The following is a 20,977-nucleotide window of genomic DNA, read 5'->3' as shown; positions in this document are numbered from 1 at the left end:
CCTGTGGCACTGCTGAGGTGTTATGGAAGACCAGGATGCTTCAATAGCGGCCTTCAGCTCTTCTGCATTGTTCGGTCTCATGTCTCTCATCTTTCTCTTGGCAATGCCCCATAGATTCTCTATGGGGTTCAGGTCAGGCGAGTTTGCTGGCCAATCAAGCACAGTAATCCCACGGTCATGGAACCAGGTTTTGGTGCTTTTGGCAGTGTGTGCAGGTGCCAAGTCCTGCTGGAAAATGAAGTCAGCATCCCCATAAAGCTCATCTGCGGAAGGAAGCATGAAGTGCTCCAAAATCTCCTGGTAGATGGCTGCGTTGACCCTGGACTTAATGAAGCACAGTGGACCAACACCAGCAGATGACATGGCTCCCCAAATCAACACAGACTGTGGAAACTTCACACTGGACTTCAAGCATCTTGCAGTGTGTGCCTCTCCATTCTTCCTCCAGACTCTGGGTCCTTGGTTTCCAAATGAGATGCAAAAGTTGCTCTCATCAGAAGAGAGGACTTTGGACCACTGAGCAACAGACAAGGTCTGTTTTTCTTTAGCCCAGGTAAGACGCTTCTGACGTTGTTTGTTGTTCAGGAGCGGCTTGACAAGAGGAATACGACATGTGAAGCCCATGTCCAGGATCCGTCTGTGTGTGGTGGCTCTTGATGCACTGACTCCAGCCTCAGTCCACTCCTTGTGAAAGTCCCCAACACTTTTGAATGGCCTTTTCCTGACAATCCTCTCCAGGCTGCGGTCATCCCTGCTGCTTGTGCACCTTTTTCTTCCACACTTTTCCCTTTCACATAACTTTCTATTAATGTGCTTTGATACAGCACTTGGGGAACATCCAACTTCTTTTGCAATTACCTTTTGAGGCTTTCCCTCCTTATGGAGGGTGTCAATGATGGTTTTCTGCACAACTGTCAGGTCAGCAGTCTTCCCCATGATTGTGATTCCTACTGAACCAGACTGAGAGACCATTTAAAGGCTCAGGAAGCCTTTGCAGGTGTTATGGCTTAATTAGCTGATTAGAGTGGGACACTTTGAGCCTAGAATATTGCACCTTTTCACAATATTCTAATTTTCTGAGATTGTGGATTTGGGGTTTTCATGAGCTGTAAGCCATAATCATCACAATTATGACAAATCACGGCTTGAACTATCTTGGTTTGCATGTAATGAGTCTATCTCATATATTAGTTTCCCCTTTTAAGTTGCATTACTGAAATAAATGAACTTTTGCATGATATTCTAATTTTTCGAGTCTCACCTGTACATTTATGGAAATGTCTAATTATCAAAGCAATTTGTTCTTGTTCCATGAACTGATCTTTTTTTCATCAACAGATAATTTCAAACTAGTCAAATGTACTTCAAATGGATTACACTAATGAGACAGGTTACTGAGCATTATGGGTTTAGACTGGTCATTGATCTCCAAATGTTATTACAGTTCAACTCCTATCATATTCAACCACTGTACCCAATGGTCAACTATAGGAATGGTAATCCAAGAACAATGGGGTCCAAGACTGGGAAAAGCTGGTTATAAAATGCAAAGAGCAAAAACACATAGACAAAAAAAATACAGAGGACAAAGTTTTGGAAAGTTTACACTAAACCTAGATTGGGGGATGAAGCACAACCAATAAAGCAGCTGTGAAGCTCATAATCTTAAAAATGCTCAGAACTGCACTTCCTGTGGAGCTCAGTTCTCTGGTTCTTTTCACATCTTTCTTGTTCACAAATAAGCAGGAGTAGGGTATATTATTTGAAGAGTTACAAACTGGAAAGAGCACTGTTCATCTCAGTATAAGCTAGCTTCTTTCCTGCACTGCAGGCTCACATCTGGACTCAAAGAGAGAGGACTGACTACAACAACCAGTTGCCGGTAATAAATCATGAATGGAAGAAAAATTCTATGTTCATTCCTCTCACAGTCTCTTCTTATTTTAAAAGAATAACAGAGTTGGAAGGGACCTTGGAGGCCTTCTAGCCCAAACCCCTGCTCAAGCAGGAGACCCTATACCATTTCAGACAAGTGGCTGTCCAGTCTCTTCTAAAAATCCACCAGTGATGGAGCAACCACAACTTTTGAAGGCAAGCCATTCCACTTGTTAATTGTTGTCACTGCTAGGAAATTTCTCCTTAGTTCTAGGTTGCTTCTCTCCTTGATTAGTTTCCATCCATTGCTTCATCTTGCCTTCTGGTGTTTTGGAAAATAGGTTGACCCCCTTTGTTGTGGCAGCCCCTCAAATATTGGAACACTGCTACCATGTCACTCCAGTCCTTCTCTTCATTAAACTAGACATACCCAATTCCTGCAACAGTTCTTCATATATTTTAGGCTCTAGTCCCCTAATCACCTTTGTTGCTCTTTTCTGGACTCGTTATAATTTTATAATATGGTGACCAAACTGGATGCAGTACTCTAAGTGTGGTCTTACTAAGACTTAATAAAGCAGTACTAGTACATGATCTTCATTCTATTATTGTTAGAGCAACCTAGGATTTCATTGGCTTTTTTGGTTACTGCCACACACTGCTGGCTCATATTTAAGTGATTGTCCACTAGAACTCTAAGATCCTCTCACAGTTACTGCTGTTGAGCCAGGTTTCACTTAATCTGTACCTGTGCATTTGCTTTTTCTTGCCTAAGTGTTGTTGTTGTTAGTTGCGAAGTCGTGTCCGACCCATCGCGACCCTATGGACAATGTTCCTCCAGGCCTTCCTGTCCTCTACCATCTTCTGGAGTCCATTTAAGCTCACGCCTACTGCTTCAGTGACTCCATCCAGCCACCTCATTCTCTGTCGTCCCCTTCTTCTATTGCCCTCAATCTTTCCCAGCATTAGGCTCTTCTCCAGTGAGTCCTTCCTTCTCATTAGGTGGCCAAAGTATTTGAGTTTTAGCTTCAGGATCTGGCCTTCTAAAGAGCAGTCAGGGTTGATCTCCTCTAGGACTGACCGGTTTGATCGCCTTGCAGTCCAAGGGACTCGCAGGAGTCTTCTCCAGCACCATAGTTCAAAGGCATCAATTCTTTGGTGCTCAGCCTTTCGTATGGTCCAGCTTTCACTGCCATACATTGCAACTGGGAAGACCATAGCCTTGACTATACGCACTTTTGTTGACAGGGTGATGTCTCTGCTTTTTAGTGTGCTGTCTAGATTTGCCATGGCTTTCCTCCCCAGGAGCAAGCGTCTTTTAATTTCTTGGCTACAGTCCCCATCTGCAATGATCTTGGAGCCCAGGAAAATAAAATCTGTCACTACCTCCATTTCTTCCCCATCTATTTGCCAGGAATTGAGAGGGCCGGATGCCATGATCTTGGTTTTCTTAATGTTTAGTTTCAACCCAAGTTTTGCACTCTCCTTCTTTACTCGCAACAAGAGGCTCTTTAGTTCCTCTTCACTTTCTGCCATTAGAGTGGTATCATCTGCATATCTTATATTGTTGATGTTTCTTCCGGCAATCTGAATTCCAACTTTTGATTCATCTAGCCCTGCCTTTCTCATGATGTGCTCTGCATATAAGTTAAATAGGCAAGGCGACAGTATACAGCCTTGCCGGACTCCTTTCCCAATTTTGAACCAATCAGTGGTTCTGTGTCCAGTTCTCACTGTTGCTTCTTGGCCCACATATAGGTTTCTCAAGAGACAAATAAGATGGTCTGGTATGCCCATCTCTTTAAGGACTTGCCACAGTTTGTTATGATCCACACAATCAAAGGCTTTAGCATAGTCAATGAAGCAGAAGTAGATGTTTTTCTGGAACTCTCTAGCTTTCTCCATGATCCAGCGTATGTTAGCAATTTGATCTCTAGTTCTTCTGCCTCTTCGAAATCCTGCCTGTACTTCTGGTAGTTCTCGATCCACATACTGCTGGAGTCTAGCTTGTAGAATTTTAAGCATAACTTTACTAGCATGAGAAATGAGTGCAATGGTGCGATAGTTTGAACATTCTTTGGCACTGCCTTTCTTTGGAATTGGAATGTAAACTGATCTTTTCCAGTCCTGTGGCCACTGTTGAGTTTTCCAAATTTGCTGGCAAATTGAGTGTAGCACTTTTACTGCATCGTCTTTTAAGATTTTGAATAGCTCAGCTGGAATACTGTCACCTCCACTAGCTTTGTTGTTGCTCAGCTTTTCTAAGGCCCACTTCACTTCACATTCTAGGATGTCTGGCTCGAGGTCAGTGACCACCTCATTGTGATTATCAGGGACGTTAAGCTCATTCTTGTATAGTTCTTCTGTGTAATTTTGCCACCTCTTCTTAATCTCTTCTGCCTCTGTTAGGTCCCTGCCAGTTTGGTCCTTTATCATGCCCATTTTTGCATGAAACGTTCCCTTCATCTCTCCAATTTTCTTGAAAAGATCTCTGGTCCTCCCTATTCTATTGTTTTCTTCTATTTCTTTCAATTGTTCATTTAAGAAGGCATTCTTATCTCTTCTAGCTATTCTTTGGAATTCTGCCTAAGTGTAAAACCTTACTTTTCTCTACACTGAATTTCATTTTCTTAGATAGTCATCAGTGTTCAAGTCTGTCAAGATCCACAATATGAGTATGGTTTGTCAGTCAGTTACCAATCCATTTGGTGGTGATGCTGTCTATCCCACATTTTTCTAGCTTACCAAAAAGTAGGTTGTGGTCTACTTTGTCAAATGCCTTACTGAAATCCAAATATACTATGTCCACTGCGTTTTGCTGGTCCACTAATTTAGTCACCTTGTCAAAGAATGAAATAACACTTGTTTGGCATTATCTGTTTTTCACAAATCTGTGTTGGCTTCTGATTATAACTTTGCTTGGTTCTACTGTAGATGTTCGCAGATCTGTTGTTTTATCCAATATCTTATTTATTCCAATTTCTTGTTTATTCCAATATCTCAGGGGTTGCCACAAAGAAGAGGTAGTCAAGCTATTCTCCAAAGCACCTGAAGGCAAGACTAGAAGCAACGGATGGAAACTAACCAAAGAGAGAAGCAACCTAGAACTAAGGAGAAATTTCCTGACAGTTAGAACAATTAATAAGTGGAACGACCTGCCTCCAGAAGCTGTGAATGCTCCAACCCTGGAAGTTTTTAAGAAGAGACTGGACAGCCATTTGTCTGAAATGGTATAAGGTTTCCTTCCTGAGCAGGGGGTTGGACTAGATCAGGACTTTTCAACCAGTGGTACGTGTACCACCAGTGGTACTTTGCCACCTGGCAGGTGGTATGCAAAGTGGTAGCAGGGCGGAGAGGAATGAGCTGAAGTGGCAGCAGTGCCGCACAAGCCCAAGAGAGAGACAGCTAGAGCTGCAGGGCTGTTGGGGCTCTGCAGAGGTGCCAGGATCAGCACTGGGCTCCAGCTGATGGGTGCTTCCGGGAGAGGAGAGGATATAAAAGGAAGTGGCTTTGGCGGGAAACGGCCAGCGAGGAGCTACCCCACCCCACCCCCTGGGCACGCGAAGAGGAGGCAGCGAGCGTCCAGCATTGCTGCTGACCATCCCTGCTGACCGCTGAGAAAGGAAAAAGGTAGGAGAAGTGCTTCCCTTTCCCCCAGGACACCAGCACTCTCGCACTTGCTGCCTTCTCTGTGCAGCCCCAGGGGGCGGGGCAGAGATGGCGGAGGGGAGCCTTGCTGGCTCCAGGGCTCCCTGTGGATCTAATGCTGAGCGCGTTCCAGCTTTGATGGCCCCCACCGTTAGATTAGCGCCACACCACGCCTCGAAGCCACTAGGCTTCCCTTTCATCAGGACCGCCCCTGCCTGCGTGGGACGGCTATGGCCGGCGGCAGCATGGCCACTGGCAGCGCTGGCAATCTCTCTCCCTCCCATCATCCCTTCCTGAGTGCAGAGGAAGGAAAGAGAAGCAGGGGAGGAAGGAAGGAAGGAGCGAGCTGGGAAAGAGACTGCCTTCTGAGCACTTTGCAGGTTCATTTTTTTAAGCTGCCAGAGGCTAAGGGCAGGAGGCTTCCCATTTTGACCCCTTCTCCCCCCATCGTTGCCTCTGCCTGAAGGGCCTCTGCGTGGCTCTCAGCTCACCTCTCCCAGACCTGTGCACATGTTTATGTTTGTGTGTGTGCGCGCACACTCACGTGGGGGGGGTGTCTCACCTCTTGCAGCCTATGCTGTGACATTAAGGAGGAAAAGAATGGAAGAGGTAAGAGAAGCTGCAATGGGAGCTTCTTACACCCTTTCACAGGGCTGGGGGCAGGAGCTGAGGGGCGCAGGGTGTGATGTGATCGACGGCACATTGAGAAAAAGAAACAATAACTCCCAAAAACCAGCTTTCATTACTTTGCAGCCTGCTATCGCAGAAGGTCTCTGTTGAGTGTGCGGGGCTGCAAGGGGTGAGAGACACACATACACACCCCGTGTGCACACACATACACACCCCGTGTGCACACAAACAAACACGTGTGCGGGTCTGGGAGAGGTGAGCTGAGCTGAGCCATGCAGAGGCAATAACAGGGGGGAGGGGAAGCCTTTGCCCACTACTGCCTGCCTGTTGTCACCTCTGCCCTGAGCCTCTGGCAGTTTTTTTAAAAAAAGCAGGGGAGGGAGGGAGGAAGGCAGGAAGGCAGGAAGGCAGGAAGGCAGGAAGGCAGGAAGGCAGGAAGGAAGGAAGGCAGGCAGGAAGGAAGGAAGGAAGGAAGGAAGGAAGGAAGGAAGGAAGGAAGGAAGGAAGGAAGGAGTTAGGGAAGGAGGGATGGAAGGAACTTGGTTGGAAATGCCGCAGTTCAAAGGAGGGCTGTAAGGGCTGAGCAAAGCCCAGGATTGCCACAAGCAGCTACAGCTGATCAGAGCTTCTCCAGGGCTATGGGGACTGGGCAGAAGCCCAGGATCAGCACGCACTTCTGCAGGGTTGTAGGGGCGAGACAGAAGCCCCAGGATCAGCACTTCCGGTGCACATGGAAGGGAAAAGGAGGGGGGAGAGAGGAGAGGCTATAAAAGGAAGTTTGGGCAGGAGAGGGAGAGAAAAAAAGAATGGGGGAAAGAGAAGGGGACTGCAAAAGATAGACAGAGAAGCGCAGCCTTGAGAGGAATCAGCTGGAGGTGCACAGAAAAGAAAAAGGGGGGGGAGAGAGAGGAGAGGCTATAAAAGAAGGGAAGAAAAGAGAGGATATAAAAGAAGGGTGTAGTGTATGCTCTTAAGCATACACGGAATGTCAGCACAGCAGGGGGCTGGACAGCTCCAGGCTACAACCGCTTTTGGCGGGAAAGCCTGAATAGAGCAAGCTGTTGACAGCCCCAGGGCATGGTCAGCTCTGGCGGGAAGCCAGGGTTTAAATCCATTGGCCACCTGCACTGGCGGGAAGCCCAGGTTTGAATCTATTGGTTGCGATTCACCTGGGCAAGTATAAAGAGACACCAGGTAACCCCTTAGCCCTAGCTTCATTCCTGATCCAATAAAGAAGTTACTACCCAGCTCCAGTGTCCGTCTCTCTGTGCGACCACGCGACTTTGCAAAGGGGAGAGAAGAGAGGATATAAAAGAATGAGGGGAGAGAAGAGAGGATATAAAAGAAGGGGGAAGAGAAGGGACGATATAAAAGGAGGAGTGAATCTGGTTTCTCCGTTGACTTTGTTTCTCAGAAGGTTGCAAAAGGGGATCACATGATCCTGGGACAGTGTGACCATTATAAATATGGATCAGTTGCCAAGCATCCAAATGTAGATTGACCCTGGGGATGCTGCAATGGTCATAAGTGTGAAAAATGGTCATAAGTCACTTTTTTCAGTGCCGTTGTAACTTTGAACAGTCACTAAGCAAACTGTTGTAAGTCGAGGACTACCTGTATTTTATCACTTTTTTCCTTTGGTTTTTTTTTTGTCATCAAGTTTTTGACACCTTGCTAGGCGACTGGTAGTACTCGGATATTGCCATATCCTAAAAGTGGTACAATCTGTGAAAAGGTTGAAAAGGCCTGGACTAGATGACCGCCAAGGTCCCTTCCAACATTGTATTATTATTGTTGTTGTTGTTGTTGTTTCCAGGATCTTCCCAGGTACTGATGTCAGCCTGATTTGTGTGTAGTTCCCTGGATCTGTTTTGTTTTCCCTGTATAAAGATGGGAACCACATCACCTCTTTTCCAGTCCTCAGGTATTTATATATTTATTTTATTTTATTTTATTTTATTAAATTTATATGCCGCCCTTCTCCCTAAGGACTCAGGGCGGCGCACAACAATAAAAATTAAAAACATAAAATAGAAAATTTTAAAAAGAATTAAACAATAAATACAATAATTATATGACAATTTAAAAACCAGTAAAAAGCTAATTAATAACGTAGTCAGTCCAGGCCCGCTTGTTGGAACAACCACGTCTTCAGGTCACGGCGGAAGGACCAAAGGTCTGGGGGCAATTCATTCCAGAGGGTCGGTGCGCCCACAGAGAAGGCTCTCCCCCTGGGGGTCGCCAGCTGGCATTGCCTGGCCGACGGCACCCTGAGGAGGCCGACTCTGTGGGAGCGAACAGGGCGATGGGAGGTTGACAATGGCAGCAAGTGGTCTCGCAAGTACCCCAGGCCTAAGCCATGTAGGGCTTTAAAGGCTATAACCAGCACCTTGAATCATACCCAGAGGGCAACCAGAAGCCAATGCAGCTCGCACAGGAGCGGTGTAACATGGGAGTACTGAGATACTCCCATAACCACCCGCGCGGCCGCATTCTGCACCAGTTGAAGCCTCCGGGTGCTCTTCAAGGGCAGCCCCATGTAAAGAGCATTGCAGTAATCCAAACGAGAAGTGACGAGGGCGTGGGTAACCGTGCATAGGGCATCTCAGTCCAAAAAGGGGCGCAACTGGCGCACTAGGCGAACCTGTGCGAAGGCCCCTCTGGTCACGGCCGTTAAATGATCATCCAAGTTGAGCCGTGAATCCAGGAGGACACCCAAGTTGCGAGCCCTTTCTGAGGGGGGCAATACCTCCCCCCCATCAAAAGAGAAGGAACTTGTTGGACAGTACGAGATGCCGATATCCACAGCAAATCGGTCTTGGAGGGGTTGAGCCTGAGCCTGTTCCTTCCCATCCAGACCCGCACCACCTCCAGGCACCGGGACATCACGTCAAGGGCATCACTGGGTTGGCTCGGGGTGGAGATGAACAACTGGGTATTATCCGCATATTGGTGATACCTCACCCCAAAGCCACGGATGATCTCACCCAGCAGCTTCATGTAGATGTTAAACAGGAGGGGGGAGAGAACCGACCCCTGAGGCACCCCACAAATGAGGGGCCTCAAGGTAGATATCTGTCCCCCTGCCAATACAAACTGCGAATGGCCCGAAAGGTAGGAGGAGAACCACCGTAAAACTGTGCCTCCCACTCCCAACCCCTCGAGCCGTCGCAACAGGATACCATGGTCAATGGTATCAAAAGCCACTGAGAGGTGGACTTCCGGTAGCGCTGCCGCGCCGAATGGCGGCGTCCCGAAGCCACCCGATCCTGGGAAGCGTCAAAGCGCCCGGAGGCAGCGAAAATCAGCTGTCCCGCGGCGCTGGAGCTTCTCCCTTGGGAGAAGAGGGAGAGGCGAGCCTGCCTGGGTAGAGGTAGAGCTCCCCTGTGATTCTCCCAAGTAGTTTGGGGGATAACAGGGTGAGCCCCCTCGGAGCCCAGGCTTTCTCCGCTCTCAGGACGTTTTCGCTCCAAAAGGAGCGGAACCAGACGCGACAACTGCACCTGCTGCTTAGATGGACTGTATTTTGTTCTTTGAAAAGCAGGCAGAGCAAAGCAGGAAGATCTGAATTTTTAAGTTGGATTATAACTTTAACTCAGCTTCATTATCTTCTTCAAGTTTCAAGTTTGAAATGGAGTAAAAATGGCGCTGGAATGTTTCTTTCCTGTGCGAAGTGAAAACTGTTATATTTTGCTATAAAGCAAGAGATACAATTTGCAACTGACTTTACCCAGTATCGGATTTTGTTTATTTGAAAGCCTGTTATCGAAGGTTAAGAACTTTGCGAGAATTTTTATTTTTTATTTCCTTTTTCTTCTTTTTTTCCTTTTTCTTTCTTTTTTTTCTGAACTTTGATTCTGCTGGGTTAAAGAGGAAATCGAAACCTAAGAGATGGCTGCAAGACGTGGGGGAGGGCCTCCAATCTCTAAACCTACAGTACAACCACCCTCCCCCCACCTCCTGCATTTACACTGACAGATATTCAGCGAGTTGTGATGCAGTCAACACAAGTTTTGCAGCAGGAAATAAAGGAAACAAGGGAAGAATTTGTTAACCAAAACAACCAGATGAGGGAAGATATAGTGCTCGCACTTCAGGGTCTGGCTGCACATATAGAACGCCTGGATGTTCGTGTGGACTCAGTTATGGAGTATGTGGAGAATTTGGAAAATAAAATCATTGATGCTGAACAGAAGATTGACAGAGCAGAGGCTAAGATTGACAGAACAGAAGACGAGGTTACTATATCAGAATATAAGAATATGGAGTTTGCTTTGCATATCAGAGGCCTCAAAGAGAATCCTAAAGAAGACTTGGAATGGGAAATGGCACGAGCAGTGGCTCCTGTTTTGAAATGTGAACCTGAAGAATTACTTAAGGAAATGGATAAGACATTTAGGGTTAACTCCTGGATTGCTAGACAAAAAAATTTACCTAGAGATGTAGTGATTTATTTTTCCAGGAGATTAACAAGAAATTCTATTATCCAGGCTTTTTATCGGGAAAAATTTCAAATTGCAGGCCAAGATATTATGATTCTAAAGGAGATACCTTCAAAAATTCTTAGAAAACGGAAAGATTTTGCCTTTCTGTCTGATGAGCTTAAGAAGCGACAAATCCAGTTCAGATGGGAAATACCTATTGGAATTGTGGTAAATTATGCAGGGACCAGATACAGATTGGATACAATTTTAAAAGCAAAAGATTTTTATACTAAGGTCCTGAAAGTAGGCTTACCACCGTCTCCTCGAATCAAAAGAACAGAAGTAAGACAAGAAGATAAACAATTGAGTGAAGGGGCAATGTCATTGCCTCTTGAGGAGATGCGGCAGGCGGAGTCTACGGAGCAGAGTTTGGCATTAAAGAAAGACCCAAAAGAACAGAGGATGACAAGAGCTGCATATAAGCGTATGGAAAAAGAGCAAAAACAAAAGCCTGTAACTGGCCCAGTTACGCAAGACGCGGCTGTCTCTGAGCTTGTGGGGGGAGAGATGGTGAAGTTCCTGACATGGAATGTTAATGGTTTAAATTCACCACAGAAAAGAAAGAAAATCTGAAACAACATAAAAATGACGTTGTTTGTTTACAAGAGACACATATTGTATTAAGTTCTTCTTATTGGATTATACGCTCCAAGTTAACAATAGCAAAAATTCTTTAAATTTTTACATCAGAGACTAATCAAACTGGATTATAAATTTGTTATTATGATGGGGGACTGGAATGGAGTTTTGGTGCCGTTTGAAGACAAGAAGGGATTCTCTAAAAACTTTTTTAATTCGAAATTGCCTAAAGCTTTTTTTGATTTAAAGGAAAATCTGGAATTATGGTGGGAAAGGAATATGAGAGACAGACTTGTTCTTACAGAAAACATATGAAAGAATTTTTTGTTACAAATATGCATAGGTACCTCGATAGAAAAGGTTTGGGATGCTAGTCTTATTTTGAATCCATTGGATAATGGGGTATTATTGTAGATTGTGATGTTAAAGAAACTAATTTGATGTTGAATATAAGAAGGATAGTTTGTTTATTATAGAAGAATGGGTGCCTAAAGTTTCGAATCTTGCAGAGATGTCTAAGATTTTTTGTGTATTTGAAAGATCATTCACAGGAAAGATATATTTCAGTTTGGAGGAGATGGATAGATTATATTTAGAACAAATATGGGACTAAAAAGTTCCATTTAGCTTATGAGTAGATCTTAGTGGGATATTGTTATTGGTACTTTGATTGTAGTTATGTTAAAGGGGAGTTAAAGCAAATTATGAATTTGGTTAATTGTATATTTGCATAATTTTTATTTAGAATATGATTATTATAACTATAATCCTGTATTTAGCTCTGGGAAGTGGGGTGGAAGTGGGTGGTTTTGGGGTGGGGGGGATTTGGGGATATATTGTAAAACTTTGTTTTTGTAAAACTTTTTAATAAAAAAAAAAGCCACTGAGAGGTCAAGTAGGACCAGGACAGAGGAACAGCCCCTGTCCTGAGCCCGCCAGAGATCATCCACCAGTGCGACCAATGCTGTTTCTGTGCTGTAACCGGGTCTGAAACTGGACTGGTACGGTTCCAGATAGTCCGCTTCCTCCAGGAATTGTGGGAGCTGACGCGCCACCACACTCTCAACAACCTTCGGTACACAGCGAAGGTTGGAGACAGGACGGTAGTTAGTCAATGAGGCCGGGTCCAGGGCAGGCTTCTTGAGGAGGGGCCTCACCACCGCCTCTTTCAAGGCGGAGGGGAAGACACCCTCTGTCAAAGAAGCGTTGACCACTGCCTGGAGCCAGCCCCGTCACCTCCCAGGTGGCCGAAACCAGCCAGGAGGGACATGGGTCCAATAAACAAGTGGTAGCACTCAGTTTACACATGATCCTGTCCACATCATCCACAGTCACAGGGTCAAACTCACCCCAAATGGTATAATCAAGACCTGCCCTCTCCACTTCGCCAGACTCTGCCCAGTCGGAGTCCAAGCCAGTCCGGATCTGAGCGATTTTGACCTGCAGATACTGCACAAATTCCTCAGCCCTACCCTGCAAGGTGTCATCCCTCGGTCCCTGGTTAAACAGGGAGCGGGTCACTCTAAACAGGGCGGCTGGGCAGTTATCTGTGGATGCAATGAGAGCAGAAAAGTAAACACGCTTTGCCGCTTCCATCGCCACTAAGTAAGACTTAAGATAAGTTCTTAGCTGTGTTCGATCAGATTCGGATCTGCTGGACCTCCAACAGCTCTCTAGGCGTCTTTTCTGGCGCTTCATCTCTCGGAGCCCCTCAATAAACCAGGGGGCCACCCGGGGTCTGCGCCGGGTCAGAGGCTGCAAAGGCACAACTCGATCCAAGGCCCCAGCAGCCGCCCTCTCCCAGGCTTCTACTAGGGCCTCGGCAGAGTTGTGGGCAAGGGAAGCAGGAAATGTCCCAAGCTTCGTCTGGAACCTTTCAGGGTCCATCAGGTGCCTGGAGCAGACCCACCTGGTCGGTTCCACCTCCCAGCGGTGGGGGGTGGCGAACTGAAAGTCTAGCCAGAGAAGGAAGTGATCGGACCATGACAGGGGTTGGATGGTTAAATCCCCCCTACCCAGATCATTAGTCCACTGCCCAGAGATAAAAACCAGGTCAAGTGTGTGACCTCCATTATGGGTCGGGCCCTGAATTATTTGAGTCAGGTCCATGGCCGTCATGGAAGCCATGAACTCCCGGGCCAATTCAGATGCCTCACCTACGGAAGTTAGATTGAAGTCCCCCAGAACTATAAGCCTGGGGAACTCAATTGTGCAGCCCATCCCTTGCCAGAAGCCCTTCATGTAGGTAGCGCAGACCATGGTCTAGGAATCCAAAGTTCTTTTGGAGGCACTAACTCTTAAGCCATTGGTTCATTTCTAAAATTCTTTGTTCTCTTATTCAATGCTGACCTTTCGTTGGAAGTACAGATAAAAATACCACTTGTGCTCCTAACTCTAACTTTCTTGCCTAGCTGCTCATAATCTCTCAATATTGTTTTCAGGTTCATTGTTGTGTTGTTTATTCCTACGTGAAGAAGAAAGGGGTAGTAATATGTGGACTTGATTATTAAGTAAGGTTCTCAGCCACATTTTGATTTTTGCTCCAGGGAGACAACATACCTCCCTAGATTGAATATCTAGTCTACAGATGGCTGGTTGTGTTCCCCTGAGAACTGAATCTCCTACTGTATCACCAACACTCACCCTTTTTTCCTAGGGAAGTCTGGGCTACTTTTCTTCCTTTCACAGGTTTTGAGACAGGTCATATCCTGCTTTCCATGTATTTCAGGGAAGGCAACAGAATGATAGCCTTTCCATATCTAGTTTGGTCTTTAATGAGCTTTCCTTTCATCTGTTACCAAGACTAATCCAACCATTTAGGCTCAAGACCTATTTGGCACTTAGCATTACTTATCTACATATGTACAGGTGAAACTCGAAAAATTAGAATATCGTGCAAAAGTTCATTTATTTCAGTAAAGCAACTTAAAAGGGGAAACTAATATATGAGATAGACTCATTACATGCAAAGCAAGATAGTTCAAGCCGTGATTTGTCATAATTGTGATGATTATGGCTTACAGCTCATGAAAACCCCAAATCCACAATCTCAGAAAATTAGAATATTGTGAAAAGGTGCAATATTCTAGGCTCAAAGTGTCCCACTCTAATCAGCTAATTAAGCCATAACACCTGCAAAGGGTTCCTGAGCCTTTAAATGGTCTCTCAGTCTGGTTCAGTAGGAATCACAATCATGGGGAAGACTGCTGACCTGACAGTTGTGCAGGGAAAGCCTCAAAAGGTAATTGCAAAAGGAAAGCCTCAAAAGGTAATTGCAAAAGAAGTTGGATGTTCCCCAAGTGCTGTATCAAAGCACATTAATAGAAAGTTATGTGGAAGGGAAAAGTGTGGAAGAAAAAGGTGCACAAGCAGCAGGGATAACCGCAGCCTGGAGAGGATTGTCAGGAAAAGGCCATTCACAAGTTTTGGGGACTTTCACAAGGAGTGGACTGAGGCTGGAGTCAGTGCATCAAGAGCCACCACACACAGACGGACCCTGGACATGGGCTTCAAATGTCGTATTCCTCTTGTCAAGCCGCTCCTGAACAACAAACAATGTCAGAAGCGTCTTACCTGGGCTAAAGAAAAACAGACCTGGTCTGTTGCTCAGTGGTCCAAAGTCCTCTTTTCTGATGAGAGCAACTTTTGCATCTCATTTGGAAACCAAGGACCCAGAGTCTGGAGGAAGAATGGAGAGGCACACACTGCAAGATGCTTGAAGTCCAGTGTGAAGTTTCCATAGTCTGTGTTGATTTGGGGAGCCATGTCATCTGCTGGTGTTGGTCCACTGTGCTTCATTAAGTCCAGGGTCAACGCAGCCGTCTACCAGGAGATTTTGGAGCACTTCATGCTTCCTTCCGCAGACGAGCTTTATGGGGATGCTGACTTCATTTTCCAGCAGGACTTGGCACCTGCCCACATTGCCAAAAGCACCAAAACCTGGTTCAATGACCGTGGGATTACTGTGCTTGATTGGCCAGCAAACTCGCCTGACCTGAACCCCATAGAGAATCTATGGGGCATTGCCAAGAGAAAGATGAGAGACATGAGACCGAACAATGCAGAAGAGCTGAAGGCCGCTATTGAAGCATCCTGGTCTTCCATAACACCTCAGCAGTGCCACAGGCTGATAGCTTCCATGCCACGCGGCATTGAGGCAGTAATTGCTGCAAAAGGGGTCCAAACCAAGTACTGAGTACATATGCATGCTTATACTTTTCAGAGGTCCGATATTGTTCTATCTACACTCCTTGTTTTATTGATTGCATGTAATATTCTAATTGTCTGAGATTGTGGATTTGGGGTTTTCATGAGCTGTACGCCATAATCATCACAATTATGACAAATCACGGCTTGAACTATCTTGCTTTGCATGTAATGAGTCTATCTCATATATTAGTTTCCCCTTTTAAGTTGCATTACTGAAATAAATGAACTTTTGCACAATATTCTAATTTTTCGAGTTTCACCTGTATGTTTCTGTACCTGCTCTCACCCCCCACTACGCTTAAAGTTACAAAGCAGCAGCAGCATAATGGAACCCAAGGCAATACTGAAACAGAATCTGTTCACTCATGAACTACTGGCTTAGACAGCAAACAACAGCATTTAATGGAAAAGTAGCCTTGACATCAAATGCTTACCCGAGCCATAGTGGTAAAACCCACATCTGTAAGCTGGGAACATCGAGCCACTTCCAATATCCTGCATGGAAAATAAATAAATATATGAACAAAGAATATTTGCTGTTTAGAGCCCACTTCTGAAATCTCAGAAAACCAGTGTGAACTAAGCAAGAATGTTTTAATCCCCTATTCTAAAGTAGATGAGATGTTGAACTCTTCCTACTCCTGTCCATGGGATTTTTAAGTACCAACAATCGTATCAAGAAAATCAAACACTCATAGAAAAAATAAGTTTCTATAAACCTCAGAAACAAGTCATTTTTTCACTACCTCTTTCTAATTTTAATATTTTTACTATGTTTCCCAGCATAAGTACTTAAGATTTTTCAGAAACAAAAATCGCCATTCCTGCTTGATTGCCTTTTTAGTTAAGTAAACACCTTTAGCTCACCTTGTCAGCTATCCCTCACTTCTCCAACACATATCACTGGAAGAAACCTTGGAGGTCTTCTAGTCCCAACCCCCTGCTCAAGCAGAAAACCCTGGCCTATAACATTTCACACAAATGGTTGTCCAATCTCTTCTTTAAAACCTCCAGTGTTGGAGCACCCACAACTTCTCAAGGCAAGCCGTTCCACTGATTGTTCTCTCAGGAAATTTCTCCTTAGTTCTAGGTTGGTTCTCTCATTGATTAGTTTCCATCCATTGCTTCTTGTTCTGCCCTCAGGTGCTTTGGAGAATAGGTTAACCCCCTCTTCTTTGTGGCAGCCCCTCAATATTGGAACAGTGCTATCATGTCACCTCTAGTCCTTTTCACTAGACTAGACATACCCAATTCCTGCAACCGTTCTTCATATGTTTTAGCCTCCTGTCCCCTAATCATCTTTGTTGCTCTTCTCTGTACTCTTTCTAGAGTCTCAACATCTTTTTTATATTGTGGTGACCAAAACTGGATGCAATATTCCAAGTGTGGCCTTACTAAGACATTGTAAAGTGGTACTAACACTTCATGTGATCATGATTCTATCCTTCTGTTAATGCAATATAGGACTTTGCTGGCTTTTTTTGCAGCTGCAGCACACTGCTGGCTCATATTTAAGTGATTGTCCAGGTAGTCCTCGACTTATGACCACAATTGAGCACAAAATATCAGTAACTAGACTTTTCAAGTATTTGGGAACATTCTGAGCTCAAAACAACCTGGTATAGGTGATATGTTAGGAGCTAGAGTTTCTGAGGACAAACAGGTTAAATATACAGGTAGTCCTCAAATTACAACCACAATTGAGCCCAAAATTTCTGTTGCTAATTGAGACAGTTTCTTAAGTGAGTTTTGCCCCATTTTATGACTTTTCTTGCCACAGTTGTTAAGTGAATCACTGTAGTTAAGTTAGTAACATGGTTAATAAGTGAATCTGGCTTCCCATTGACTTTGCTTGTCAGAAGGTTGCAAAAGGTGATCAAATGACCCTGGGACACTGCAACCATCATAAATATAAACCAGTTGCCAAGTGTCTGAATTTTCATCACATGACCATGGGGATGCAGCAACCATTGTAAGTGTCAAAAGCTGTTATAAGTCACTTTTTTCAGTGCTGTTGTAACTTTGAACTGTCACTAAATGACCTGTTGTAAGTCAAGGACTACCTTTACTAAATAAATATGGTTGCAGATGTTTTTAAATCACAAGTTCATAATGTTCATATAATAACATCCAAAGTTATTTTTTGCAGTTTTCTGTTAAGCCATTTTCTGACGCAGCTTGATGTGAGTAAACCACCTGAAATTAATTAACTTTAGGTTAGTTATTACTAAAGTCCCATTTATTTTAATGAAGCTTAAAACCTAATCCATTTTGTTTGATGCAAACCAGCCTTCTCTAGCTTAGCACTTTGAAATACATTTGGACTGTATCTCCCCTTAGCACTTGCCAGAAAATGATATTTATTTAATTTTCTAGAGGTGGAGCCATTTGTTTATTTATTTAGCTTAATAGTAACAGTGCTAGTATTCTGCATTTCACCCCATGTTGGTCCTTTGTCCTTATTGCAGGGAGCAGAAGGAAAAATGATTGTGACTAGCACATTTGAAATCCATGCTGAAACAATGAAAGAGAAATGTCCAGAAATCACTGAATTTACTATCCTTTAGTGTAAACCGTGTCTGTTGAACAATCTAAGGGGAAAAAAAGCTTTACCTCAAAAGAAATTGCAGTGACTTACCAAGTTGTGCACATACAAAAAGTCTCCTTCAGTTGATTTTAGGAAAATCCCATTCTCTTCTATATATCTTCCGTACTTTTAAATTTCTTCATAATATTTGATTTTTCTTAAAGTTAACAAAAATGATTTAAAAGAAATCTGAAAGAATATGTCTCAGAATTGAAACATACAGGTGAAACTCGAAAAATTAGAATATCGTGCAAACGTTCATTTATTTCAGTAATGCAACTTAAAAGGGGAAACTAATATATGAGATAGACTCATTACATGCAAAGCAAGATAGTTCAAGCCGTGATTTGTCATAATTGTGATGATTATGGCGTACAGCTCATGAAAACCCCAAATCCACAATCTCAGAAAATTAGAATATTGTGAAAAGGTGCAATATTCTAGGCTCAGTGTCCCACTCCAATCAGCTAATTAAGCCATAACACCTGCAAAGGGTTCCTGAGCCTTTAAATGGTCTCTCAGTCTGGTTCAGTAGGAATCACAATCATGGGGAAGACTGCTGACCTGACAGTTGTGCAGAAAACCATCATTGACACCCTCCATAAGGAGGGAAAGCCTCAAAAGATAATTGCAAAAGAAGTTGGATGTTCCCAAAGTGCTGTATCAAAGCACATTAATAGAAAGTTATGTGGAAGGGAAAAGTGTGGAAGAAAAAGGTGCACAAGCAGCAGGGATGACCGCAGCCTGGAGAGGATTGTCAGGAAAAGACCATTCAAAAGTGTTGGGGACAATTCAATTAAAACATTATATATCCTCTTTATATGCGCACGATTTAAATCTCTAATTTGTTTTACTAAGTTTTCATCTGTAATTGTGATGCCAACCTTCTGATCCAGCTTCCACCTAGCTTTCAGTTGGGTATATTGGAACCAAGAGTAACTTATATTTTCTTGTTTTAACTCATCTAATGATTTAAGTTGCCAATTATTCCCTTCCAATCTAAGTAATTCCTTATAGGAAAACATATCCAAACTCACTCCCATAGAGGGAAAGCCTCAAAAGGTAATTGCAAAAGAAGTTGGATGTTCCCCAAGTGCTGTATCAAAGCACATTAATAGAAAGTTATGTGGAAGGGAAAAGTGTGGAAGAAAAAGGTGCACAAGCAGCAGGGATGACCGCAGCCTGGAGAGGATTGTCAGGAAAAGGCCATTCACAAGTATTGGGGACTTTGACAAGGAGTGGACTGAGGCTGGAGTCAGTGCATCAAGAGCCACCACACACAGACGGACCCTGGACATGGGCTTCAAATGTCGTATTCCTCTTGTCAAGCCGCTCCTGAACAACAAACAATGTCAGAAGCGTCTTACCTGGGCTAAAGAAAAACAGACCTGGTCTGTTGCTCAGTGGTCCAAAGTCCTCTTTTCTGATGAGAGCAACTTTTGCATCTCATTTGGAAACCAAGGACCCAGAGTCTGGAGGAAGAATGGAGAGGCACACACTGCAAGATGCTTGAAGTCCAGTGTGAAGTTTCCATAGTCTGTGTTGATTTGGGGAGCCATGTCATCTGCTGGTGTTGGTCCACTGTGCTTCATTAAGTCCAGGGTCAACGCAGCCGTCTACCAGGAGATTTTGGAGCACTTCATGCTTCCTTCTGCAGACGAGCTTTATGGGGATGCTGACTTCATTTTCCAGCAGGACTTGGCACCTGCCCACACTGCCAAAAGCACCAAAGCCTGGTTTAGTGACCGTGGGATTTCTGTGCTTGATTGGCCAGCAAACTCGCCTGACCTGAACCCCATAGTGAGTCTATGGGGCATTGCCAAGAGAAAGATGAGAGACATGAGACCGAACAATGCAGAAGAGCTAAAGGCTGCTATTGAAGCATCTTGGTCTTCCATAACACCTCAGCAGTGCCACAGGCTGATAGCTTCCATGCCACGCCACATTGAGGCAGTAATTGCTGCAAAAGGGGCCCAAACCAAGTACTGAGTACATATGCATGCTTATACTTTTCAGAGGTCCGATATTGTTCTATGTACACTCCTTGATTTATTGATTGCATGTAATATTCTAATTTTCTGAGATTGTGGATTTGGGGTTTTCATGAGCTGTACGCCATAATCATCACAATTATGACAAATCACGGCTTGAACTATCTAGCTTTGCATGTAATGAGTCTATCTCATATATTAGTTTCCCCTTTTAAGTTGCATTACTGAAATAAATGAACTTTTGCACGATATTCTAATTTTTCGAGTTTCACCTGTAGAACCTTTTTTCTCACCATTAAATTTCATTTTGTTAGGGAAGGCCGAGTGTTCAAGTCTCTGAAAATCCTTCTGGATGTTAAGCCTATCTTCTGGACTGTTGGCTATTTCTACCAGCTTGGTGTCTTAGACAAGTTCCCCTTCTATCCCCTTGTCTAAATCATTTATGAAGTGTACTGGGCCTAACACAAATCCTTGGGGTACCCCACTGCATGCTTTCCCTCCATGTAGATGCAGTTCCATTAAGGACTACATGTTGAGTGCAGTGTTGGTCAGCCAATTACAAATCTATCTGGTGGTGATGCTGTCTAACCCACATTTTTTAGCTTACCAAGAAGTAGGTTGTGATCTACCTTATCAAATGCCTTACTGAAGTTCAAGTAAATTATGTCCACAGCATTTCACTAGTCCACTAATTTTGTCACATTGTTAAAGAATGCAATAAGATTTGTCTGGCATGATCTGTTTTTGACAAACCCATGTTGGCTTCTGGTTATGACTTTGCTTGCCTCTAGGTGTAAACAGATTCATTGCTTTCTTATCTTTTCTGGAATCTTCCCAAGTATTGATGTCAGGCTGATAGGACTAGGGTTTCCTGGATCCATATTTTTTCCCTTTTTTGAAGATGGAAACTACACCAGCCGTTTACTAGTCATCTGGTAGTTCCGTGGTGGTCCAGGAACTTTGAAAGCTATAGT

At 44.1% G+C, this 20,977-nt stretch overlaps 1 protein-coding gene across 2 annotated transcripts in view; it reads right to left on the bottom strand.

Moving 5' to 3' along the window:
- Positions 1–20,977, bottom strand: part of LOC308676568 (F-box/LRR-repeat protein 20-like) — a gene marked incomplete at both ends in the record, with an annotated part of 278,610 nt that overhangs the window by 33,267 nt on the left and 224,366 nt on the right. For both annotated transcript variants that reach the window (XM_081342445.1, XM_081342446.1), the window contains one exon: positions 15,860–15,920. In XM_081342445.1, the coding sequence (XP_081198571.1) occupies positions 15,860–15,920 (61 nt within the window). The remainder of the gene's footprint in view (positions 1–15,859; positions 15,921–20,977) is intronic.

The sequence above is a fragment of the Vipera berus genome (assembly GCF_964194415.1).
Source record: "Vipera berus genome assembly, chromosome: W".
Classification (NCBI taxonomy): domain Eukaryota; kingdom Metazoa; phylum Chordata; class Lepidosauria; order Squamata; family Viperidae; genus Vipera; species Vipera berus.
This window is presented reverse-complemented; position numbering and strand designations above follow the sequence as displayed.